The sequence below is a fragment of the Rana temporaria genome, chromosome 4, assembly GCF_905171775.1.
Source record: "Rana temporaria chromosome 4, aRanTem1.1, whole genome shotgun sequence".
NCBI lineage: Eukaryota > Metazoa > Chordata > Amphibia > Anura > Ranidae > Rana > Rana temporaria.
The window spans coordinates 263275442-263302224 of record NC_053492.1 but is presented as its reverse complement, the minus strand read 5'-3'; the positions used below and the strand labels follow the sequence as shown (position 1 = coordinate 263302224).

The window sequence follows — 26783 nt, the reverse complement described above, 5'->3', positions numbered from 1 at the left end:
TGTTAAAAACTGAATAAAAAAACATTGAAATAGAAAATGTAAAGTACATCTCAAGTCATAACGCGCCCCCACCCCCTCCCCATTATGAATAGAGTAGGAAATGATGAAAAACGAGCAAATAGTTTCAGGGTCTCAGGGTCCAACATCCATGGACCCTGAGACTCCTGTGGCCTTACCTGGTGCACAGTACCACTGGCGGGCGTCTTTACCCCGACGCCACCATGGGACCGTATATGGTCCCCCTCCCTCCGGGGTCCAATACCTTGGATCCCCCCCTGTGGAGGTTACTAGTGGCCCGAGAAACCCCTACCTGGGCTCCTGTTTTTGGGGCCCCCTACTTGCACTACAAATCCCTGTATTCAAGTAGGTCCATTCGCCCATGCACGTGCCCCATGGTCACTACACGGGACCCTCTGAGGTGGCGACCGTCCTCCCCGCTGGTCAATGTGGGGGGGTTTTTAGACTCTTCTGATGAAGTGGCGTACAGCCACGAAACTAGTTAAGATGTCGTGATATGACCTTCTACCCACTATGCTTCTCCTCCTCCTGGGGACTACTATACTGGCGATTTGTTGGTCATATATGTTATGTTGATGTTTGAATCATGTATCCCCTTGGTGTCGTTATCGACATTTTTTTATAATAAAATTGTTCTCTATTATTTTTATTTTTTCCTTTTGCACACTACCCACACTTATTACCAGTACCGCGATAGTCCAACAATGGCCCAATAATTCTCCTCAATTGGCTCTCTGGTCTCGGGGACCCTAGAGCTAAATTCTATATATCTAGATTCTGGATGATGGTACACCCCCCTAAACTGTTAAATATCCACACCTTCAGAGGCTATATATCAACCAGGTAAATTTGTTTTTTTTTTAAAACCTAACTCTACCAGTTTGGCAAACCTTATGAGATCAGCGCTATTTTCATGCTCTATTGTTCATAAAGGTATGTGACATTCTTAGGGTAGATGTGTCTGTTGCTTTACAATACATCTTTAATTAACTAGTTCTGTCAAGACTAGATAAGACTGATGGTCTACCAATCTGGAGAAAGGGTAATACTGTATCTCTTTAATTATATTATGTGATAAATACGAGTACCTTAATATTTCTAAGAATAGATAATTTCTGCAAGCGAAAAACGTAATGCCTCTTGCCACTAGAGGTCTGTCTTGCCAGTTGATAAAGTTAAGACCAGGAAAAATGAGTCTGCACAATTCCCCTAATTTTTTTTAATGTTATATTACGGTCACCTCTCTAATGTTATTTAGTGTTCATAATTTTGCCTTATTTTAACAGATGCTGGCAGATATATCTTCAAATACTAACCATGGAAAGAATGTATGCCATAATGCACATTTTGTTTTCGTAGGATCTATTTTTTCTTAATCCTTAAAACCTGGCACTTTAAAGCTTGATTTACACTATGAACTGCATGTGAAGTCGCACAGGAACTGCACCGCGTTTCTGTTCATTTCACATGCGATTCAGTGCAGTGTTTTGAATGGACTCAAATAGCACTGCATCGCACCAAAGATGTGCATGCAGCCATTTTGCGAACCGCACTAAAACCAGAATGCATGGTCATTTTCTATCATGCAATCCGGTGCCAGCAAACACACACGACCTGCTTTTGGGGTGTTGTAAATATTGCACTGACACGTGTTGCGGATCGCAAGGGCAGTGTGATTTGAATGCGGGGCGAGATACGCGCACAAATCGCATCATTTCGCACATCTTTTATATTGGCCTAAACGATTTTCAGACCATAACAATTTTACACTAAATCATGGGATATATTCCTATTTCCCAGACCAGAGTAAAAGTAGTTCTCCCAGCTATCCAAATAAAATCTACTATTATGGGTGTGACAGCACTTCTCTCTAGATGCAAGTAATATATTTTCTATATATTTAGGTCATTTGAAATACTTCTAAAATAACAGGAAATTTAATCAATCTAAATAATTCAATTTCCCTTTTTTCTAAAGTGTAGAGTTGTTTTTTGTCTGTTTTTACAAACTGTATGTATTTATTAGTTACACTGCATACTGATAAAGCATTTAGTAATATTTTATTGTCAACAGCTACAAGGTAGGGACAAGTTTTATTGCAGGGAAACCAGATACACAGTGCACAGGACATCTTTTATAACCACTCTTACCATGGAAAATAAAAAAAAGTTACACAATAATGTCTGGTCATCTAGGTTAGTGAAAGTGTTGGTGTAAGAAAAAAAAAATCATCAATGGTTTTCAATGGTATGCAAAACTTTAAATAAAACAAATATTTTGGCATACAAAAAACGGAAAATTGTATACTCACCTTTCCGTAATTTTCCTTTCCTGACGCATCTTCATGGCAGCACACAATGGGTTGTGACTCCGCCCCCACAACCTGACAGGATTGGTTACCTATAAATTTGAAGAGGGAACACCCCGCACCATTCTCTGTATATATCATCAATAAACAGCAGGGTGGGATCTGTGTGCTGCCATGAAGATGCGTCAGGAAAGGAAAATTACGGAAAGGTGAGTATACAATTTTCCGTTTTCCTGACGCATTCATGGCAGCACACAATGGGAAATAACTCGCCAGTCGGGAGGGTTTAATGCAATAGTATTTATTTCCTAGTGAGCGGAAGAATTGGCCCTGATGATGGATCTACCAAAGTCGGCTGTAGACAAAAGAGCAGCGTCCACTCTATAGTGGGATATAAACGTATGCCTGGAAGACCAGGTTGCTGCCCTGCAGACGGATTCTGATGAGACACCACAATATGCTGCCCAGGATGTTGCCACTGCCCTGGTCGAGTGCGCTCTGATGCCCTCCGGAACTGTAAGTTGTTGAACGGAGTAGGCCTTCTCGATAGTTTTGACTAGCCAGGAGGCGATGGTACGAGAAGTAGCTGCTTGGCCGCGTCTGGCTCCGTGTGGAATGATCAGGAGAGCCTCTGTCTTTCGAAGGTGAGTGGTAGCCGAAAGGTAGCTGGATATAGTAGTCTTAATGTCCAAGGCGTGGGGTTCGCCGTTCTCGTCCGTAAGGTGTGGAAGGACGATATCCTGGTTGTAGTGGAAGGCCGAAGCAACCTTTGGCAGGAAACGATCTGAAGGCCTTAGTACCACTCTGTCGGATAGGAAGACTAAGTAGGGCTCCTTGGCCATCAGAGCCTGGATCTCTGACACCCTTCTGGCTGAAGAAATAGCGATGAGGAAGGATAATTTCAGAGTCAAGTCCCACAGGGAAATGGAGTCAAACGGAAAAAAGGGTGGTAAGGAGAGAGCTTCTAGAACCACCGAAAGGTCCCACGTAGGAAAGGATGGTCTTCTGGGGGGTCTGATCTTCAGACAAGCTCTCATGAATTGAATAACCAAAGGGTGAATAGCCCATCTAGTGCCTGTTTTGGCGGACAGGGCGGATATCTGTACCTTGAGGGTACTTGAATTAAGTCCCTTATCAACGCCCGACTGCAGGAACTCCAGAATTTGGGATGGAGCTGGAGAGACAGGATCCCAGCCTTTTAATTGTGCCATCAGGAAGAATCTTTCCCAAACCCTAGTGTAGGTGGTATTTGTGGAATTTTTCCTGGCTTGCATCAGTGTCGTTATCACCTCTTGGGAGCAACCTTGTTCTCTCAGCCTAATCCTCTCAACCTCCATGCTGTTAGGTGCAGTCTGTCCGGGGCCGGATGGAGGAACTGGCCTTGATATAGGAGATCTGCTGAGAACGGCAGGTGGATTGGAGGCCGGGTGTTGAGCTGCAAGAGGGTCGTGAACCACGGCCTCCTCGGCCAGAATGGCACCACCATGATTACTGTGACTGAGGATCTCCGGAGCCTGGCTAGGAACCTCGCTATTAGAGGAGTTGGGGGAAAGATGTACCCCAGGTTGAAGTCCCACGGGTGTACTAGGCAGTCCGTCCCCTCGGCTGACCGAAAGGGAGCTCTGGAGAGGAACCTCGGGCATTTGGCATTCGCTGGTGTTGCTGCCAAGTCGACCTCTGGGATGCCCCATGCCTTCGTTAGGAGGGAGAATGCCCGGTGGTTCAGAGACCACTCGTTGTTCGAGAGCGATTCCCGGCTCAGATAGTCGGCTAGCACATTCTGCGCTGCCGGGACATATACTGCATTCAGATCCAGAAGGTGTACCTGAGCCCACTCCACTATGGGACGAACTTCTTCCGACAGCGTGCGACTCCGGGTACCCCCCTGTCTTCGAATATAGGCCACCGCGACCTTGTTGTCTATCCGGAGAAGGACACTCTTCCCTCGTAGTAGAGGTGCGAAGGCCAAGAGGGCTTGGAAGGCTGCTCGTAGCTCCAATACGTTGGAGACTACACCCTGGGCTGGAAAGTGCCAACGACCCTGGACCGCGTGGTCCTGATAATGAGCCCCCCAACCTCTCTGACTGGCGTCCGTAGTCACTATTTCCGGACTTGGAGGGACTATAGGCCTGAATCTTCTGAGGTTGGGGTGGTGAGTCCACCACCAAAGTGAGTGCTTCACCCAGTCGGGAATATGGATGGACTGGGACATTGAGGTCCCGTTCCACTGTCTGAGGAATGCGTTCTGCAACGTTCTCATGTGCCACTGGGACCACTGCACCATGGGTATGGTTGATGCCATGGAGCCCAGCATGCTCAGGCAGGTTCTGGCTGACGGACGTCTGGACGACATTAGGTTTTGTACTTTCTGTACCAAAGGTACCACCTTCTCTGACGGGAGCTGTACCCTGTTCCGCTTGGTATCCAGCTCTGCTCCCAGGAATATCATGACCTGTGAAGGTTGCAGGCTGCTCTTCCGCCAGTTGATCAACCAGCCAAAGTTCTGGAGGGTAGATATTAGGGTCTCCCGCTGGAGGAGCAGAGTCTCCCGATCTTCTGCCAATAGGAGAATGTCGTCTAGGTAGTGGTGCACCCGTAGCCCCTTTTCCCTGAGGAGTGCAATGAGGGGAAGGAGAACCTTCGTGAACGTTCTGGGTGCCGAGGAGATGCCAAATGGTAGACATCGGAACTGGAAGTGGCACTTGTTGATGGAGAAACGGAGAAATTTCTGGAAGGCTGGATGGATTGGCACATGGAGATAGGCGTCCGACAAATCTACGGACAGCATCCAGTCTCCCAGATTCACTGCCAGAAGGATGGACTGGAGGCTCTCCATCTTGAAGGCCTCTATTCTGATGCTTGCGTTGAGCCGTTTGAGGTCCAGAACGGGCCGAAGATCCCCCGACTTCTTTCGCACCAAGAATAGAGGGGAATAAAATCCCCTGCCCCTTAGGTGCGGAGGAACCTCTATGACTGCCTCCTTCTGAATTAACTCCGAGACGTACTGCAGGAGCAGTTTCCTCTTGTCCGGGGAAGAAGGAACCTTGGTAGGACGAAAGAAACTTCCTGGGAATGACATAAAATTCCACTTGTGGCCATATCTGATCTTGGAGAGTGTCCACGGGTCTCTTATGTGCTCTGCCCAAATTCGTGCAAAACTCCTGAGCCTGGCGCCCACCTGAGCTGGGTGGGCAGGCGAGCTTTCAAAAGGACTTCTGCTGGTCTCCGGCGGTGAAGGCCTTGGATTTCTGGACCCTCGCAAAGGAAGGACGAGTCGACCTCCAATCCCTTCTGAAATCCTTGCCCGGGTTCTGCCCCCAGCGGTAGGATCTAGTATCCCTGTACCTGTCCGGCAGATTGCGCCTGAAGGCAGGGCCCTTCTGAGGCTTGGGCTTTCTGTCGGAGGGAATAAGTCCAGACTTTCCTCCAGTGACTTTAGAAATTGCTGAGTCCAGTTTCGCACCGAACAGATTTGTGCCGTCATAGGGTATTTTACACCAATTAGACTTGGAAGCAGAGTCAGCGACCCAGGGCTTCAGCCATAAGGCCCTGCGGGCCATTACTGAGGCCAACATAGATCTAGCGGCGGAGCGAATAATGTCCACTGAGGCTCCTGCCATGAAGTCGCCTGCTAGCCTGATTTCTTGTAGGGAGGAGAGCACTTCATTCTGGTCAGTCCCTTCTCGGAGGGCTTTTTCCGCATTGGCCGCCCATGCAGAAATGGCCTTAGCCACGGCCGCTGTGGTGATGGCTGGCCTGCAGGCCCCCCCTGCCGAGGAGTAGGCTTTTTTCAGTTCCAAGTCGATCTTACGATCGAGGACATCACGGAAGGTGACCGCATCCTCTATCGGCAAGGTGACATGCCTAGCGAGTCGCATGAGGGATGAGTCCACAATAGGAGCATTAATGAAAGAGGTGACCTTGGACTCCTTTAGAGGGTACAGCTTTGCCAGCTTATTGGACAGGCTGGGCCGCTTGTCCGGCTTTTCCCATTCGTCCTTAATGAGATCCTCCAGTTCCTCAATGAATGGAAATAGCTCAGGATCTTTTCTTAATTCAGGGAAGTATTTCCCAAGTTTTTGGGGCTCTTCTATGGCTTCCTCCCAGCCGATAGCCTCCTTAACAGAGCGGGCAAAGGGCTCCACTAAGCTGAAATCAAATCCTGATGTTGGCTCGCGTTCTCCGAAGTCAGAGTGGGTCTCTGCTAGTTGGGCATACGAGCCATGCGCAGATGAAGGACCCGGAATAGGGTTAGTAGGCATGGCCGTGGTCTCCATGAATGATTCCCGTACCGACTCTCTTAAGATATCCGTGGCCATTCTGGCGTCAGCTTCCTTCTCTCTGGTTGCCTCGGCAAAACAGGAGCGACAGGCTAATTTTCCTGGCAATGCAGCAGCACCGCACACCCAGCAAGCATTTGCTGCAGGACGGGTCTGAAAATGCTCGCGGTGAACTGACGGTGACCGTCTGCGGTGAGACCGGCTTCGACGGGAGCGGCTGCGATGTGATCGGCTATGCCTCCGATAATGGCGAGAGGGTGATCTTGACCGACTTCTGCGTGAGCGTTTGCTGGATGCACGGCTGGACCTCCTTCTTTGCCGTGGACTTGCATCTCTAGGCCTGATGGGACTGCAAAAACAATGCAGTGTTAGTGGCCGGCACTCTTTTGTCTCTTCACTACTTACCAACTTGGACGGCCTCCTTACCTTGTTTGCTGGTGGTGGTCTGCTAGGGCAGTGGACTCCATGAAAAGGATGCAGGGACAGCAGCAGGTGTCTGAAAGGAGAAAGGAAGATGTTAGCTTAGGAGAATGAGAAAGGAGCAGAAGGGCCTGAAAGGAGAGAAGCCCCCAGGTACCTGGATAGCTTTCCTGAAGTTTTTTAGGCAGAGCAGCAGCCTAGAGAAGGAAAAAACAGATTTCCCTGTTTTTAAAATTGGCGCCGTAGTCGCGGCGCTAATGACGCGTCCGCGCATGCGCAGTAGCGTCCCGCGCCGACCGCCGCCATCTTGGGTGAGGGCGAAAGGAACCGCCGACGTCATCAGCCTGCTGCGCGCATGCGCAGAGCGGCCGGGAGATGCGGCGGTGGCGGAGAGAGGGACAGCAAAGCCCAGCAAAGCCAGCAACCCAGGTAAATCATTGCAGGGGCCAAGGAACAGAAGAGCCTAATAAGACCAATAATCAAGCAGCAGCAGCAGCCTCTGGGGAAGCCATGAATATAGTAAAAGGAAAAAAGGGGGAGCCATGCCATATTAAGCTTATTTAAAGCTTGTAAGATAGCCAGGAAGAGACCTTGAACAGACCCCTGAGACCACCAGAGCGGGGTTCCCACCATATAGCTCTATTAGAGACTGTACAGGAGGGACTTCCAACAGGAGAGGCCTGAACCTGCTGGGGCGATTGCGGTAAGAGGCAAATCTTCTTGTAATGTCCAGTCTTGTCAGGTGAGGATAAAAAAGAGAATGGTGCGGGGTGTTCCCTCTTCAAATTTATAGGTAACCAATCCTGTCAGGTTGTGGGGGCGGAGTCACAACCCATTGTGTGCTGCCATGAATGCGTCAGGAAATATATATTTTATAGCGTTGAAAAAAAAAAAAAAAAGACACAGTTCAATGTGTGTGTTATTTTTATTCTCTAACAATTCCCAGGGCCCTGTATATTCTGTTCCTGAGGAAAATGTCTAAATGATTTTTAAAGTTGTCACTCTGCGCTAGTTCCAGTACCTGGTGGAGGGAGTTTACCATATTACTGCTCTTAGGCCTCGTACACACGGTTTCCCGGCTGACTTTTTCCCTGCTCGGTTCAGTCTTTCCTCTACACACGGATGGTTTTCCCAACAGGAAAACTGCGATGGAGCTTTGGCCGGGAATCCCGGCTGTGTGTATGCTCCATCACAGTTTTTCCCATAATCCAAAAATCCGCCGGATTTCCCGGTGGAAAAAAAGAGAACTGGTTCTCTTTTTTTTGTCCGACGGATCTTGGGCAGTTTTCCCATCTGAGAAACTGAGGAGCATACACATGGCCAGGATTCCCAGCCAAAACTGATCGTGTGTACGAGGCTTAATAGTAAAGAACAGTAAAGAACCGAGATAAAATCTCCTTTCTTCAAACTTCAAATCATGGCTGGGTGTCCTCTTCAAGGACCTTAGAGTAAACAGTTTTTTTTACAGTTACTCGAGTCACCTTAAATATACATATGTCAATAATGTAATTATATCCCCTCTTAGGTACCTCTTCTCCAGAGTGAATAAGTCGGGGCTTAACAATTTTGCTTTGAATCTAGAAGATACCTAAAAAAGTTAGGAGCCAGTTTTTAACTAACAAAGATCGCTCAACTGTGTGCAGAACCCTCTGTGTTTGTAAACACAGGGCTCTGTGCTGTGATTGGCTACAGCCGATTAGCAGGTCTCAGCCATAAATCATTGGTCGGGACCTTCTGACAATATCCCGCTATAGTTAGTGTCAGCGCAGATCAGCAGGGAGCACACACATGCGTGCATGAAAATGGAACAGGCTGGATGATGTTCATGTACCTTATCCAGGCTGTTCGTGCCACCCGCCCAGAGTAAATGTACTGCGGGCGGGCAGGAAGCAGTTAATATAATAAGGGAGAAGTTGCGCTGCATTTTTAACATTTTAAAGTTTATATAAGCGAACCTCCCTTAGAGACTAACCGTTAGTCTCAAAGTAGGGGGGGGAGGTCACTGAAAAACAACACAGCATCCTAAATCACTACTAGAACACCATCATCCACTCCCAGACATTGGCTGCTTCCGGGACACACTGATGCTGCCTGCTCCAAACCCCCCCCCCCCCCAGCCTGCTCTGACCCAGGATTGAGCAAGTAAATGAGAGCATGACCCTTCCATCTCACACCCTCCTGTTCAGCCTACCAGGTAGGACATACACATACAGTAGAGCCAGCAGGAACTACAGTAGCATGGAGAAAGATGGGGAGGAGGAAGGACAGAGAGGCGCTCTGACAGCTACCCAGGTCAGGCACCTCTCCTCACCCTGATAACAATAAGGAGCCTGGGGGGGGGTCAGATGAGGGGAACGCTGGGTGGACACCAAGCTACACCAATGAGTATTGTGATCAATAATTATAATGACACAAATAATGAATACACACAAATTATGTATATATATATATATATATATATATATATATATATATATATATAGTCCGTGTGAGGGCCTTGAATCTCAAAACTTGTGATGCTGAGTGAATCAGTAGATCACACCAATGAGTGAATACATTCAAATTCCAAAAAGAGGTGATAAGTGGATGTATCAACGTTGAGTATACAGTTGCCTGAAGGGATCACCAAGGCATCAAATAGAAAAGGTAAGTATAATGGGTACTCTTACCAGAGGGTGTGGACTTAACTGTTTGTGATAACAGCAAGTCTTAAAGGCGTAGTGGTCTCATCAGACCTGAATCTCTGCATAGACGACCTCCCCGGACGGCGATGGCTGATGAGACGGATACCACCAATCACAGAAACCGGACGGATGCGACTTCCAATGCAGGACATATGGAGAGCCCCAGTGGGCTCACAAGGCAAAATGGGCAAAAAAATTGAAGAAAAAAGAAGAAAAAGATACTCCAAATGGTGCAGGTCAAATTAAACCGTGACAGGTTTTATTTAAAATAAACAAAAGCATCAAATAAAAATAAGATTACGTGAATAGTAATAAAAGCAATATGGGATGCTGTAAAGCGGACCTGGCGCGTTTCGGCTTAGAGAGTGCCTGTTGACGTCTCTAAGCCGAAATGCATCGGTCCGCTTTACAGCATCCCATACTGCTTTTATTACTATTCACGTGACCTTATTTTTATTTCATGCTTTTGTTTATTTTTAATAAAACCTGCCACGGTTTAATTTGACCTGCACCATTTGGAGCATCTTTTTCTTCTTTTTTCTTCTATTTTTTGCCCATTTTGCCTTGTGAGCCCACTGGGGCTCTCCATATGTCCTGCATTGGAAGTCGCATCCGTCTGGTTTCTGTGATTGGTGGTATCCGTCTTATCAGGATTCATACAGCCATCGCCGTCCTGGTAGGTCGTCTATGCAGAGATTCAGGTCCGTCGAGACCACTACGTCTTTAAGACTTACTGTTATCACAAACAGTTGAGTCCACACCCTCTGGTAAGAGTACCCATTATACTAACCTTTTCTATTTGATGCCTTGGTGATCCCTTCAGGCAACTGTATACTCAACGTTGATACATCCACTTATCACCTCTTTTTGGAATTTGAATGTATTCACTAATTGGCGTGATCTACTGATTCACTCAGCGTCACAAGTTTTGAGATTCAAGGCCCTCACACGGACTTTATATATATATACATAATTTGTGTGTATTCATTATTTGTGTCATTATAATTATTGATCACAATACTCATTAGCGCTGCACTATTGTTTTACCATTTCTTTTTCACTTTGTTTGTTTGTTTGTGTGCTGGCAGCTTTTTCACGTATAGGCTTGGTTTCGCGCAGTTTTTTCCCCTTCTTTCACCAAGCTACACCAACCACACTATTCTCCTGACACACGGTCCTCTCTGCAGGATGGCGCCTTTCATACAGCTCTATGTCCCAGGCTAGGGAAGACACAACCACCACTACTGGCGATCACGACGACAACCGAGGAGAATCAGAACAACTCCCAGACAGGGCTCAAAGCTGCTTCTGCCCATCCGACTGGACCAGTCACAGCCTGCCAAGCCAAAAAGCAGATTTAGGGAGAGATGTGGGTAGTCCAGCCAACGACACCTTGTCTGACTGAAATCCGCCAAGGCCAATAGCAGGTGGAAATCCTGCAGCCCGTCCAATCAGCACATGGAATACAGGAGCGGGCCTTGCTTGTGAGGAAAAAAAAAAATAAGATGGCCAATAGGGTTGAAGGACGAGGGACTTGATGGTAGTATCCTGCTCATACCTGCTGCCAACAGCGAATGGGCTGACAAAAGCCCAGGCACCAGAATGCAATTTCCAGTAAAAAAAAATAAAAACACACACAAGCTTCCTACTAATTTATTAAGGCTAGCAGCATAAGGAAATCAGTTATGAGGCTTTAATAACCTTTTAACTTTTGATAATTAAAAACATTTTTGGATTGGTTTTATTTGCTTCAGCAAAACGTTTCTTGTATTATAATTGATGTTGTATTTATGATAAATCAAGAATGTTCATGGTTCACTTTCTACTTTATTCATAAAACGGTAATTTTTTTTCTATTTTGTTTTTCTTACATTTCTGCATTTTAGGTTTGTTACCAAAAAGGTATAGAATGACTCATGCACTTGTTTAATTGTTCTTGAATGCCCCATGCACACTGGGCTCCTGCATTTATGTGCTGGCAGAGGGCACAGGTTCACCATCCAGCCCCACTGCTGGCAGCCTGTCAAACACTATGAGAGGCATACAGCTGCTATGGCTAGTAGTAATATTTAGGGAAGTATGAACCCATGGATAAATGCCCAGAATGCAAGTAGTCTGTGTTCTGGGCATTGGTCCCTGGACACATACTGGTCTAAACATTAGAACCACCAAGTGCACTGTCCAGCCCCAACCAGCTTCAGCAGCGGTCAGCCTCTCAGAGTTTGACAGACTGCCACCAACGGGGCTGAACCCTCCGCCCACACGTAAATGCCAGAGCCTTATGCACCATGGCTAAATGCTTAGTGTGGATGAGGCCTAAAACATTCCCACTTACCTTGTGTGCTTTTTGTTGCAAATATCTGGTCCTATCGAGTGTCAGACAGTAAGGATCATAGCTTATTGAAGTTAGCATTTTTTTAAATTTAGAGTTCTTGTCATACCAACATACCTCTCTTTTCTGTAATTTATAGCAAATCTGACTACACTGTGATCATTATTACCCAAGTTGCATATCTGTAATAAGCTACAGTGCCTTGAAAATGTATTCACACCCCAATTTTCCACATTTTTTAATGTTACAACCAAAAATGCAAATGTATTTTATTGGGATGTTGTGTGATAGACCAACACAAAGTGGCACATAATTGTGAAGTGGAAGCAAAATGATAAATGGTTTTTCAAATTTTTACAAATAAATATCTGAAAAGTGTGGCGTGTATTTGTATTCAGCACCCTTTACTCTAGTGAAACCAATTTTCTTCAGGACTCACCTAATTAGTAAATAGAGTCCACCTGTGTGTCCTTTAATCTCAGTATAAATAAAACTGTTCTTTGAAGTCCTCAGAGGTTTGTTAAAAAACCTTAGTGAACAAACAGTATCATGAAGGCCAAGGAACACACCAGACAGGTCAGTGATAAAGTTGTGGAGAAGTTATACGGTTCCCGACCGGCTCACGTCTTTTTACAGAGGCAGAATGGCATCCCTGCGTGAAACCCCGTACGGGATTTGTGTGTGCAATCCCTGTGCTGTCAGGGCAGAGGAGAGTGAGACATGTCATTTGTTCCTACCAAGTAGGAACAGTGATATGTCTCCTCGCCTAGTCAGTCCAATCCCCATAAAGTTAGAAGACACTGAGGGAGCACACATTTAACCCCTTGATCGCCCCCTAGGTTTAACCCCTTCCTGCATAATTATAGCACTGATCGCTGTATAAATGTCAATGGTCACAAAAATGGGTCAAAAGTGTCCAATCTGTCCGTCACAATGTCGCAGTACTGCAAAAAATCGCAGATCGCCGCCATTACTAGTAAAGAGAATAATAATAAAAAAAAATCCATAAATCTTTCCCATAGTTTGTAGATGCTATGACTTTCGCGCAAACCAATTAATATACGCTTATTGCGATTTTTTTACCAAAAATATGTAGAAGAAAACATATCGGCCTAAACTGATTTTTTTTTTATTCATTTCTGAACTGGCCACCGGCTCTGGTTAGATGAAGTCAAAAAACACTTTATGTAGTGGAAAACTAACACTGCACATCACCCTGAACACACCACACCCACTGTGAAACACGGTAGTGGCAGCATCATGTTGCGGGGATGCTTTTCTTCAGCAGAAACAGGGAAGCTGGATAGAGTTGATGGATGGAGCCAAATACAGGGCAACCTTAGAAGAAAACCTGTTCGAAGCTGCAAAAGTCTTAACTGCGGCGGAGGTTCACCTTCCAGGAGGACAACGACTCCCAACATACAACCAGAGCTACAATGGAATGGTTTATCTCAAAGCACAATCATGTGTTAGAATGGCCCAGTCAAATCCAGACCTAAATCAAATTGAGAATCTGCTTTTCACAGACGCTCTCCATCCAATCAGCCAGAGCTTCAGCCATTTTGCAAACAAGAATGGGCAAAAATGTTACTCTCTATATGTGCAAAGCTAGTAGAGACTTCCTCAAAAAGATTTGTAATTGCAGTGAAAGGCAGTTCTACAAAGCATTTTCCTTCCACTTCACAATTATGTGCCACTTTGTGTTGGTCTATCTATAAAATCCCAATAACATACATTTACATTTTTGGTTGTAACATGAACAAATGTGGAAAGTTTCAAAGGGTATGAATACTTTTTCAAGGCACTGTATGTGTTGTTTGAAATGAATAGATCCAACAGAGCATTTTTCCTTGTTAGGGCTGGCACTGTCTGCTCCATGAAATTGTTCTGTAGTAAGTGTAAGAAATTACAAAGCTTTGTAGAATGTGCAGTTCCAGTGGCCCATTCAATATTACAATAAATACAATCACCCATAATAATTTTGGCCTGCTTCTCAGTCATTTCAACCTCTGAAAAGAGCCAAGACGCTTCCTCATGTTTTATGTTAGGATACCTAGAACATGCCAGCACAAGTAATTTACTATTTGTTGAACTCTTATGGACCTCCAGCCATACCGACTACGCAACATCGCAGTTCTCTGTATTTATATCTCTCAAATTAACTTTCAGATCGTTTTTCACATACATGCATACCCTTCCACCACTTCTGTCAATTCTGTCCTTCCGAAATAGAGTGTACCCCTCAATATTAGTAGCCCAGTCATGTGAGCTGTCTAATCAGGTTTCAAATATCCCATGGAGTCAAATTGCTCCTTGAATAACAGAAGTTCTAGTTAATTTATTTTGATTGCTAAGCTTTTTACATTTGTAAACATATCTTTTAGTTTTGTATTAGCGTTTAAATATTCTAATATTACTCATTTGTCAGCTATTGCTTGATTCTACTACTCTTTTTGTATTGGATGTAGATGATGCAATTTCTCTGTTCCCTCCCACTATTACAATGACCGCTATATTCCATTCCCTGGTAGACACATGCTGTACACATGGCATATTCTTTGTTTTCCCTCTCTACCAGATCCTAGTTTAAAAGCTCATCCAGCCTTTTAACCATTTTCTTCCCCAACAGAGCAGCGCCCTGCCAATTTAGATGCAGTATGTCCCTACAGTAGAGCAAGTAAGTGATCGAAAAGGCAGTCCAGTTCTCCAGGAAACCAAATCCCTCATTACTCTAGTCTCTCAGCCACTTGTTCAACTCCCTAAGTTCCCTCTGCCTTTCTGGTGTGGCTCGTGGCATGGGAAATATTTAGAAAAATAACCTTGGAGGTTATTTTTCTTAACTTGATACATAAGTCTGTGAAAAGTTTTTTTGGATGCCCCATCTTCCTGTGATTTTGCCAATTGTACCAATGCGCAGCATGATAGCTGGGTCTTCCCAAGCCCAACCCAACAATCTGTCAACATTCAAAACACGTTGAATGCCAGCACTCAATAAGCAGCAGAAACTTGCAAAATCAATGAAAGTGGTTCTAAAGTCAAGACATGTTTTACTTTAATGCATTCCCTGCATTAAAGTGTTACTAAACCCACAACAGTAAATTCAGTCTGTATATGCAGTAAAGCATGCTTGTTATACTCACTTTGGAACCTAAGGGGTTAATCCTCTGTATTGTGTAAAAGGCAGTTTGATCCTCCCCATCTTTCACTGTCTCCAATCTTTCTACTGATAAGATAGAGCCTCTGCACATGCGCCATTTGGTGTAAATTGCTAGAGGTTAATTGTTTTCCTTGGAAGGGTGCATGTGATCAGCACAGGGCCGATCAACCCTGTCCAGACAAATGGTCAGGGGTCTTGCAGCCTCATAGGCCAGTCAGAAGAGAATAAAAAACTCCTCTTACAAGCTTTAACCAGACACTAATAGAAGTCACAAGACTGCAGATGAGAAAAGGTATTTAGCAGTTTTATATTTACTAAAATAATTGCATTTCCATGCTCTCTGTACTGTGGGAGACCAGATATAGTGAATGCAGGGCCCTGTGATTAGCAACACTTAAGGTAAAAATGTTCCAGTAGCTGTATCTCCCTTCCACCTCCCTAAAAACTTACTCAAGTACTCTCTTGAGCCAGTGCTCTGTCTGCAGCGGCATTCACCATCTTCTCGCAGGAAACAGAGGCTACAGCAGGAACCACTGGCTTCTGCTGCCGTTAATCAAATCCTGTAAGGAGAATGCAGGGGGCGGGACCAAACCATGTTGTGTGCATCTTTGGATGCACACAGCCCAACCTGGTAATATGCCCATACGAGTGTCCCAATGGTATCCAGCTTGCTATGATGGCACTTGCAGAAAAGTAGGAGAGGAAAGCGCCGGTGGGGGACCCCAAATAAGAAGGTAAGGTACCACTCCCATTGTAACCAGTATAACTTGATTATTTAAAGTGGTTATAAAGGTTATTTTTTCCTGTAATTAAAAGAGACCGTATAAAAAAAAAAGGCAGAAAAAAAAATTGTAATGGACATCCAGCACAAGAACATTTTCACTTTTTTCTAGTGAAAGCAAGGCAGTGCAAGTACACAGTACCACCATATAAAAAACATGTATGAAATAGAGAAGTGTATACAAACCGTTTTTTCCTATTGTGGAAAACGCTTGGCATCTCTGGCGATCTCTGATGGTCTGGTGTAACATTGAGATTTTGAAGAAGTTGGATTGCGGGGTTATTTGTGGATAAGGAAGTTGAGCCCTCTTCAGAGGTGCAATCTGTACTAAGCCTTTTGTTTTCAGAAATCTTTGCTGTAATACAAATAAGAACACTTAAATTTAACTATGTAGTATCCACATATCTAAAAAGTAAAACCAGCAAAGTTCCTGCATCTTGTGGGCAACCGGGAAGCCTCAAAATGCACATTTTCCGAAATGCTCAACTTTTCTACAACTTGGAGCATCAGCCCAGTCTTGCATGAACATAGTGGAATACATGAGCCTCGGCACCCCAATAATCAGTATGAGCAAGCAGGGGCATAGTCAGAATTACATTTTCCTTACTATTAAACTTGTTTTAACCCTTTAATATTTCCTTTAGACAATATCAGACCTATTCAATAAGACAGTAGGTACAATACACTGCTTTGCAGGATTGCTTGTAGATCCCAAACTAAATCTTAGTGGACGCTGGTTGACTGACTGCTATACTTTGATGAATATTTTATGATATACCGTATATTGTACAATAGGCATACAGTTTTCTCATATTTTGAAAAAAATCTAAGATCTTGCATTCTGTTGCCAATAAATATTATAGTTTATTTTTGTTACATAATTCAGTTACCACTCACAGACACTGCTACATTCATTCTAATAAAGGCAAATGTAGTACACATCCATATCCTTTGACAAAATATGCTCCTTGGCTTTTTGAGGAGACTTTAGAGGCCACGTTTAAATTCAACAAGTGGTACTGTAAAAAACTACATTATGAAACAAATACATTTAAATAGTCACAGTTAAAAAAAAAAAACCCTACAATAATATTGTTAGAGGGTCCAACCCTTTATCCACACCAGCTGAAGTAACTTCATAAAAATCTAATTCTTTTTGATGTTACATCCTTTGAGGGTGTCCTTATTTTTTGTTTGACTACCTTCAGAGTTATGCCTAGTACACACGATGAGAAAATCTGACGTAAAATACAGATTTCGTATCGATTATCCGATTATCTGGTCATTAGTACACAGCTCTCAAGATCCCAACAGTTCATGCAAAATTATCCAAAGGGACAAGCATGAAAGTTTTTCTTGTACAATAATAGAAGGAACAATCTTTGTGCAATTAGTATAATATGCGTACAAAAGACGACGCATGCTCGAAAAAAGAAAAAGAAAAAAAGAATGCAGTACAATACAGTACATTACTTCCACAGTTGTATTCTGTCATACAAGAATTTTCGGAAGAGTATTTTATTGGTTTATCATATGAGACTAGCAATATCGCTCAATATTCTTATCGTGTGTACTGTTAGTACACCTCATATACACATACTTATTCCAGGTCAGTGGCTCATTAAAGAATAAAGAATCAGAATGGCAACTTCAATATTTGTAACCTACAGGTTCGATTTGAAAACGGATCTAGGACACCTAGCAGAGAATTGTTAGCATTTTGAAATAACTACTATCACTGTAAGGCCTCCTCTGCTTTTTCCATTTTCTCATAAATGGGGAGAATCAAAACTACTCATGCAGTATTTTCCTACCCTTAATTTGGATTTTGACAACAGCAGCATTTCTGTCAATGAATGTTGACCATGTGTATGTTTCCTTACGGTCAGGCTAAGGCTCTAAGTGCCTCAATCGGCTTATGCATTATACTAAAGCTAGGACTGAAGAAAAATCACTTGATTTCCCCATCCAAACTTAAATAGTATAGATGGGAAAAAATTCCCCTGCCAGGTATTATATACAGACAGTCAGCCTGCAACCAAGGCTGTCTGAATACCTTGACAGTGACTGTATTTGATTCACGTTACACTGGTGGCAGCAACGTAAGGCTTAAGGCAGGGGTAGACAACCTTGGCCCTCCAGCTGTGGTGAAACTAAAAATCCCATCATGCCTCTGCCTCTAGGAGTCATGCCTGTGATCGTCAGGGTCTTGCAATGTCTCATGGGACGTGTAGTTTCAAAACAGCTGGAGGGCTGAGATTGCCTACCCCTGGCTTAAGGGCTTCAAGCAAGCAGATTAAAGCTTTCCAAATACTTGCTGAAATTTAAACAAGAATGAAATAATGCCCACATAGCTCCGACGAGAGTCTATTCAGAACTTCCAGTTGTGTAGGTGAACCTGTGACAAAATAAACTATGTACACACCTTCCACTTGAGGAATTTCAGAGTCGGTCAACAGATTTCCCTGAGATGTAGCTCTAAACAAGCGCGCACGGGATATACTGGGCTTCTGTACTGGGCTATGTGAAGGTGGTTGAGGAATGGTTTGTATAATACCATCATCTGTGACTGAAGACAGAGGAAGCTTGGGTTTCTGGAAAAATCAAAACAAAAAAAAAACTTTATCATACATAGTCAAATGTATTATTTTACTGTATATAAACTGAGATAAACAAGATTATTTTTTTGCCATTAACTAGACATTAGTTTTTTTTGCCAGTATTTTTAAGTATTATTTTATACCACATCACTGAACACTGCTGCATTTCCAAAACTCTGGCTGGCAAGAATATGTAAAATAACTTGTACACGGCTAAACTGCACATTTTAAATGTAAACCCTAACAATTAACTTCTTTTATTTCCCCATATTTTGTCTGCTAAATATACCACTGCACTGTGTTTAGTCTTATTTGTTTTATAAGTGCATAAAATAACTGTTGACTTTTTCCAGAAATCCTGAGAGTCATTCATTTTCTGTGCTCATTGCGAGTGATGAGGAGGTGAGGAGATGAGGAGGGGAGGAGATGAGAAGGTCTGTGTTCTTTGCAATGCATCAGAAATCAAGGCTGTCAGCTTTTTTTTTACAACTCAGAGCCAATAATACACTTTGCGGTGATGTAAGGGAATGGTTTTAATGGAAATTACATGTTTTTACCATGGTTTAAAAAAAAATTATATATATATTCATTGAATTTTTTAGATAATTTTTGATATAGTATCCTATAGTCAATTTAATATTTTTGAATTAAATCCATATTAGTTCATTAAAACATTAAAAGAAGTGTTTGCTTGTGGTGTCTGGTTTCAATAGGTCTACTAGGACGTAAGACACACACACGGGCCGAATATCGGATGGTTCAACGTTCTGTCAAACAGGCAGCCCCCTCCCTGTGAGAACAGAATATCTCAGTGGGTAGATTGATGTACTAACATTGGATAGTTAGTACAGTGAGCTCCTCCCATGCTCCTTGTTTTGTTTTTTTCATTCACCTGCTGGGTTAAATAGAATTTTTTTTAATGGATAGTGAGTACCAGACATTATAGGTTTTTTTTTTTTTTTTTTTAATGCCTTTAAACCTGGGGAAAAAATATACAGGATTAACATTTTCACTGCCATAAACATCATAGGCCACAAGAATCTATGACCGCCAATACAGATGGGGTGGTCAACATTTTTACTGCCATAACCATCAACAGAGGGGGAGATAGGAGGGGTTACCTTTCACTGCCACTGATCTCCAATTTGTGTTAATGTTAAAGAATAATTTAAAGGAGAGGTTCCGCTTTTTCTCCTCTACTACCTTCGAATTATTTTTTCTTCTGGGAGCGGGTACCTATTTCTGGCAGGAACCCTCTCCCGCTTCCACTTAGCTAGACTAGGTGAGTGGCCCCCCCTCCCCAACCTCCTGGGAGACATCACATGCAGGTCCGGTTAGAAAGCGCTGCACTGTGAGAGGTCAAAATCTCTGATGAAGTCCCGCCTGTTGACGGAACACATCAGGTGTTCTGCCTCGCATGTCATCATGCTAGGAAGGATGTTCTGTCAGAGGAGCGCTTACACAATGTGACAAGTCCATGTTTAGGATTTTAAATAAGAAAAATAAACTTTTATATTTTATGGGTACCACTTAGATTGGGCCTTTCTACTGTAATATGAGGAAATAAGGTGTTTGGTGTACTGAACGTGGAGGAGTGCTTATGGAAGCCTTATATACAAGTAATGTCTTCTGGCTCTAAATGCATATGACATCGCATCTTCTGGTGCGCAGTTCTTTTGCACAGTGTGGAGAGGTAGAGAGAGAGTCAGTCTCTCTCTCTCTCTCTCTCTTTCTCTCTCTCTCATAATACGTATTCATTAAAGAAATGTTGAGTAAATAAAACTTGTGTGCTATTATGTTAAGAATATTTTTTGTAAATGTAGCACCCCCTTACTTTCAGTATGGGCACTACGCTAAAGTTATTGGGGGAATGGGAGAGTTATTTTGCTCCCATTCATAATTTGTTAAATTTTGGGCTGCCGTCATTCCAGAACTATCCTGTAGGTCAGTCTGCGCTCCAGGGATGCAATCCCATCCCTGGGCGACAGTTGGCGCTAGAGGGGTTCTGGCAGAGCCACTTTTCCCCAGCAGCCAATTAGAGGAGTTTTCCCTCGCGGAGCATGCTGGGGGAGGGTATATCTGTGGCGGACGCCATTTTTGTGGGTTCTTCGAGGGTTCCTGGTTCCATGTGCGGCACCTACCTTCAGGGTGTGCGCACATCGCGGGCCCCACCACTATGGCCTACCTGGCCTGGGGTCACGTGCTACTCGTAGTTCCAGACTCTGGGCCCTGATGCTACGAAGGGGCCCCAGTGACTTACTGGGTCCCCCATCTACTGAGGAGATCCCAGGCTGTATGCCGCTAGGTGGGGAATCGGCTTGAGGAGAACCCGGAGGCAGGGATCTGGTGACCGGGACATTGACAGGTACACTTCAACTGTCACCCAGTGACCCTGACTTAATTTACTGGGAGGATTTGCTCAATCCATTTAGCTCATCCAAGTACTAGGCCTGTGGCAGAGGTCCCTATAGCCAGGTCTGTGGCAGAGGCCTGTTCCTCCCAGCAACCTAAAGTGACACTTCGACTGCCAGGCTCGTGGCAGGAGTCTGTCCGGGGGCGCTTCACCCACTCTGGCTAGAGTGGTGACGAACTGTATCTACTACTACTGAGAGGAGTATTGCTCCTTTTCATATCCAGGCCTGATACTGCAAAGTTCTCTCTTGCTTCATCAACCTTTTCTCTCTACCTCATGTTGATGTTGGCCGCGTTGGGCCGAAAATAAAGCATTCAGAAAACCTTTATTTGATGACTGGACATTCGCTTACTAATCTACTCATCCACTTCACCCCTAGACAACGATAAAAGGTAACTTAATACGCCGATCCCAAAACAACCAGCGGCTCCTGAGGGGGTAGCGCTACATAAATTACTGTGGTCTAGTTAAATATCAGGCCAGATATTAAAAACCAATAACTTAGAATTCCATGCAAAACTTTTTTTTTTTTTTAGTTTTGACCAGAGTAGAGAAGAAAGATGAGAACATCCATTAGGTTTTTATTGCTGTCTGCAGGGACATTTTTAAGGCAGGGCAAAAGGGGAAGCTGCCCTGGGCCCCATCATTGTTCTGGGGCCCAAATTACCTGCCTCATATTTGCCAACCATCCCAGTTTTAATTCCCTTGTCCCTTGAAGTTTCAGTGCCATGCTGTGTCCCAATAACTCAGTGTGAAGTTCTGTTACTAATGCTGCCAAGCTCTGCCCTATTGTCATGTACAGATGACTCACCTACAGACCCTGTGTTTATATATAATTAACCTGCATTGATATGTAAATAGCGGTGGTATTAATATGTAAATAGAGGCTGCATTCATATATCATGCCCCCCTGAGGTCATACCCAACATCACCTCTGCTGAATGCTGCCCACTGGGGAGGTAAAGGGGCACGCTTGGGAGTCCTGCCTACAACTGTGAAAACAAAAAAGTGTAGCGCTAATTTAGTTAGGTTGGCATACAACTTCAAATTACAAATATGACAATAAAAGTGAAGTGAAAATGTCCACATAAATACATAAATATATAAATAAATGTCCATATGTGAAAAAACACGAATAGTGTAAAAATACAAATCTGACTATAGAATAGTCCAGCAATAATATTGGTGAATTCCAAAGCCTGGTGATAACTTCAAAGAGGTGCTAGAGTTGAAGGAGCGTTGAAATGAATTAAGGTGAAAAGAAACCACCACCGATAGGCAAGGGGCTTACCAGAGATTTTGAACCCAGGAGAACCTACGTTCAGATGATGATGTCATGATGTCCTTGAGACAAAACGCATCGGGAGGACCCCACTGTTGCTACTTCTTTGCACAAAGCGCTTGTACATCCATCTAAATGTAAGTGTTCTTGCTACAAAAAAATTTCAACAGTTATGCTATGTGGATGTTTTTTCTTCCTAATCTATGGTAAACACCCTTCCATACACATCCGGGATTTATTTTCTGGACCATCATGTCCTGTGAGACCATCGGGTAACCAGCTATCTTTATCTGTGGTATACTCCATTCCTCTGCCGTTTGGTCACTCTTGCTACAGCCATTGGAGACACATACAGGATTGCCCAGGTTCCATCGTGGTTTCACCACACAAAGCTCTGTATGACCCAGCTGAACGTGGGTTCAAACGCTCTGGTAAGCCCCTTACCCATCGGTGGTGGTTTCTCTTCACGTTAATTCATTTCAACGCTCCTTCAACTCTAGCACCTCTTTGAAGTTATCACCAGGCTTTGGAATTCACCAATATTATTGCTGGACTATTCTATAGTCAGATTTGTATTTTTACACTATTCCTGTTTTTTACATATGGACATTTATTTATATATTTATGTGGACATTTTCACTTCACTTTTATTGTCATATTTGTAATTTGAAGTTTTATGCCAACTTAACTTAATTAGCGCTACACTTTTTTGTTTTCAATTTTTTTTTGCCATTTGTCCATTTGCAGTGTTAGCGGCTTACCTATAGGGCAGTGCAGTATTTTTCTGTATACTATTCCTGCCTACAACTGTGGCCATTAAGACTAACATCAGCCCGTTCTGCATAAGGTAAGCAAATTGGAGGTGGAACACTTTTTCAAAATAACATGGTGCCACCATGAATTTTGGTGCATGTGAAGACGCACATCTCAGCAGATGCGTTAGGGTGTCATTAACAATTAATGGCACAGCTGTATATCAACTAAAAGGCAGCACGTTTACATTGGTGGTCAGTGTAAATCCCCCCTAACATTCGTGGTCGGTGTAGAAGTGTCACCCTACATGGTAGTCGTATATTCCCTCTTACACTGGTGGTTGGTGTAAATGCTCCTATTGTATTGATGTCCGTGTAGAAATCCCCCTTTATATTGGTGGCTGGCATAAAGTCCCCCGTTACATGGTGATCAGTGCAAATTCCTGCTCATATTGGGGGTCATTGTAAATTCCTTACTACATTGGTGGTCAGGGTAGAATCCCCCACTATTTACTTGCCAAAGATTTCCAGCTTTGCTCTACATGATTCAGAATATGCCACATCATCCCACCACTGCTACTGATCCCATCAACCCTCCAGTATTGCCACTGATCACACCCCCCCCCCCCCCCAGCATTTCCACTGATCCTAGGAGTTTTCATGGTGTGCAGGCAGTGAGGAGATGGTGTGCTATAAGTTTAGCAACCAATCAGTGAGCAGTTATGATGTGCACTAACCTCTTGCAACCAATCATTGAGCGGTAATGTGCAGTAACCTCTATCAACCAATTGGTGAGTAGTAAGGATGTCCAGTAACCTCTAGCAACCAATCAGTGAGCAGTATTGATGTACAGTAATCTCTAGGAACCAATCAACAAGCATAAGTCATGGGCTGTAACTAGCATATAATCAGTGAGCCATAATGTGTGCTGTTGCCTCTAGCAGCCAGTCAGTGAGCGGAAATGATACACTGTAACCTCTGGCAACCAATCGCAATTGCTGCCTGATCTGAGTCAGTAAACTGATTTTGCATCTAGCTGCTATTTATTGTATGTTTTTAGAGCAGGTGGAAAGTGAAATTGCATGGAGGGGGGCACAAGAAAATGTTTGCCCAGGGTCCAACCAATATTAAAGATGGCCCTGGCCGTCTGCACCCCAGTTAGAGAGATTCACCCTCACCCTATCTCTTTGTCCTGTTTACCATTATCATTGAAAAGTGAAGTGAAAAGAAAATCCATAATTTTGTGTTGTCCCCAGAAAAGTAATTGGGAGGGATATCTTTTAATAGAAACACTAGTTCTGATAACCTGGGGACCCTCCAAGAGATTCCCTTAATTTGCATGGATTTCTGCCAACATCCTGTTTTGGCTTTGGGATAGGAAGTGAAGGGAGATCTCCCCAATGGGAGTTATAACCCTGCCTAATTGTATTCAAAATTAAAAAGAAATTGGGAAAAGTTCTATCTTTTTGAAACTGTACACATACTGGAAAGGAAGAATAATGTAAACAATACACATAGAATGCACTCAGAAGTCAACTTACATTTTCTGACCCAACACTGAAAAAAATGTTAGCTGAAATATGGAGGTTAATAGAATGCCAACATTTTAATTTCCTCTGATTTGAATAAGGAACACTAAGATCCATCATATAAAGAGAATAAATAACTGGGGAATATACCGGTAAGCAATAAGTCTGCTAATTGTCATATTATGCCTTGGTACAGCAGCAACCTGTCTATTGTCTGGCTCAATGACATGGTAAAGAATCATACTGAAAGCACACATCAACTCACATTCGGCAAGGGACTCAAACGTGTTCCAGACACTGGTCTTGAGTCAGAGGAATCAAAGCTGGAGGCATGTAAGCTAGAGGGGGGAAAAAAACATTGTGAGTGAAAACAAATATACTGTAGGTAGGACAAGATAATATGAGAATGTGAGGGCTCTGAAAATGCTTCTATTGCAGGATTAAAGAATCTACAGAACAACAATTATGACATCACAAATGAGCCATCTCAATATACTTCTGTTTATCAACCACTAAAAGAGTTTTAGAAGGTCAGACCATCCAAGGCTTAAAGTTTCAGTTTTGTAAAAAAAAATGAATTTGTAGTCTTTTATCTCTTGTAGACTGCAGTGGAAGATCTCTGTTGTAGAATTCTTAAAGGGGTTATAAAGGTTTGTTTTTTTATTTTCTAAATAGGTTCCTTTAAGCTAGTGCATTGTTGGTTCACTTACCTTATCCTTCCATTTCCCTTCTAAATGTTTTTTTTCTTTGTCTGAATTTCTCACTTCCTGTTTCTCCTCAGTAAACTTGCCACCATCATCCGATCTGGGGATAGTCAGCCAGAACAGCTTACTGAACAGCTTACTGAGGAGGAACAGCAAGTGAGAAATTCAGACAAAGAAAACAAAGAAAAACAAACATTTAGAAGGGAAATCGAAGGAAAAGGTACAATGCACTAGCTTAAAGAAACCTATTTAGAAAATAAAAAACAAACCTTTACAACCCCTCTAATCCTTGGTCCTATTTGGCCTTTTGCATTTTTATGTCATTTGTATTTTAGAAAATGGGATAAGGAGATAGTCAGTAAAAGAGCTACAAATTGTGGCAGTCACCACTGAAGTCAAAGCAATAAAAGAGTAGTGTGGGCGAGACAGTCCACCAACCTCCACATATAACAGAAATATAATTTCTGGGTGGACTGACTCTTTAAAGTACATGTAAACTCAAACGGAATCACAACTGGTTTGCCAAGAGCCGGTTTACACAGGGGCGACCTGGGATCCGACTTCAGGTCGCCCCTAGTCGTGCTGCATGAAGAAATGAATGTAAGTGAATGGAGTCGTCTTAATGCACACTACTGCAGTCGCTCTGACTTGAAAAAAGGTTCCTGTACTACTTCAATCCGACTTGTAGCCATTGATTTCAATGGAAGTCGCCTCCAAGTCGGATACCCGTTCACAGCGAGGCAACTTTAGAGGAAGTCGCCCCAGTGTGAACCTGTTCTAAGGTAAACTCCTCCCTTTCACAGGGGAACTCCATGCCAAATTTTAAATTAAAAAACAGCATGGGTTCCCCCTCCAAGAGCATACCAGGCCCTTAGGTCTTTCAAGGGGAACCCCCCATGCCAAAAGAACAGCGTGGGGGTCCCCCCCAAATCTATACCAGACCCTTATCCGAGCACGCAGACCGGCCGGTCAGAAAAGGGGGTGGGGACGAGCGATGGTGCGCCCCCCCACCCCAAAGCACCTTGTCCCTTCTGCCGGGCACCACCGCTGTCTTCTTACAGCTCTTTTACCAGCGGGGGCCCGGTCTTCTCCCGACTTCGGGAGGTCTTCTCTCGCTCTCCGGGTTCTTTCTCTCTTCTGCCTGGCACCACCGCTGTCTTCTTTCAGCTCTTTTACCAGCGGGGGCCCAGTCTTCTGCCTTCTTCTCTTCTTCGATGTTGACTCGACGCTCCCTCCGCCTTTAATCCGGGTGTGCGGTACGCAACGATTTATATAGGCCTCTTATGATGTCACAGTCCCAGCATACTCCGGGTGGTGACGGCATAAGGGGGCGGGGTAATTATGAGGTGGGGGGCTGCAGGGCACCCCCCTGCCCCAAAGCACCCCCCCCCCAAGTTGAGGGCATGCCGCCTGGTATGGCTCAGGAGGGGGGGCGCCCGCTCATCCCCACCCCCTTTCCTGACCGGCCCGGTCTGTGTGCTCGGATAAGGGTCTGGTATGGATTTGGGGGGACCCCCCATGCC

The 26783-nt window shown here is 43.9% G+C and overlaps 1 protein-coding gene and 1 long non-coding RNA gene across 2 annotated transcripts in view; one reads left to right on the top strand and one right to left on the bottom strand.

Annotated features, from left to right (window-relative positions):
• ARMC2 (armadillo repeat containing 2) overlaps window positions 1–26783 on the bottom strand; it is a 161130-nt gene that overhangs the window by 84365 nt on the left and 49982 nt on the right. Inside the window, 3 exon segments of the mRNA XM_040350207.1 lie at window positions 16167–16335; window positions 18406–18574; window positions 24822–24894. Coding sequence (XP_040206141.1) covers window positions 16167–16335; window positions 18406–18574; window positions 24822–24894 — 411 coding nt within the window.
• On the top strand, window positions 150–661 carry LOC120937193. Its single transcript, XR_005748685.1, has 2 exons — window positions 150–186; window positions 365–661. It is a non-coding gene; the product is annotated as an uncharacterized LOC120937193 (long non-coding RNA).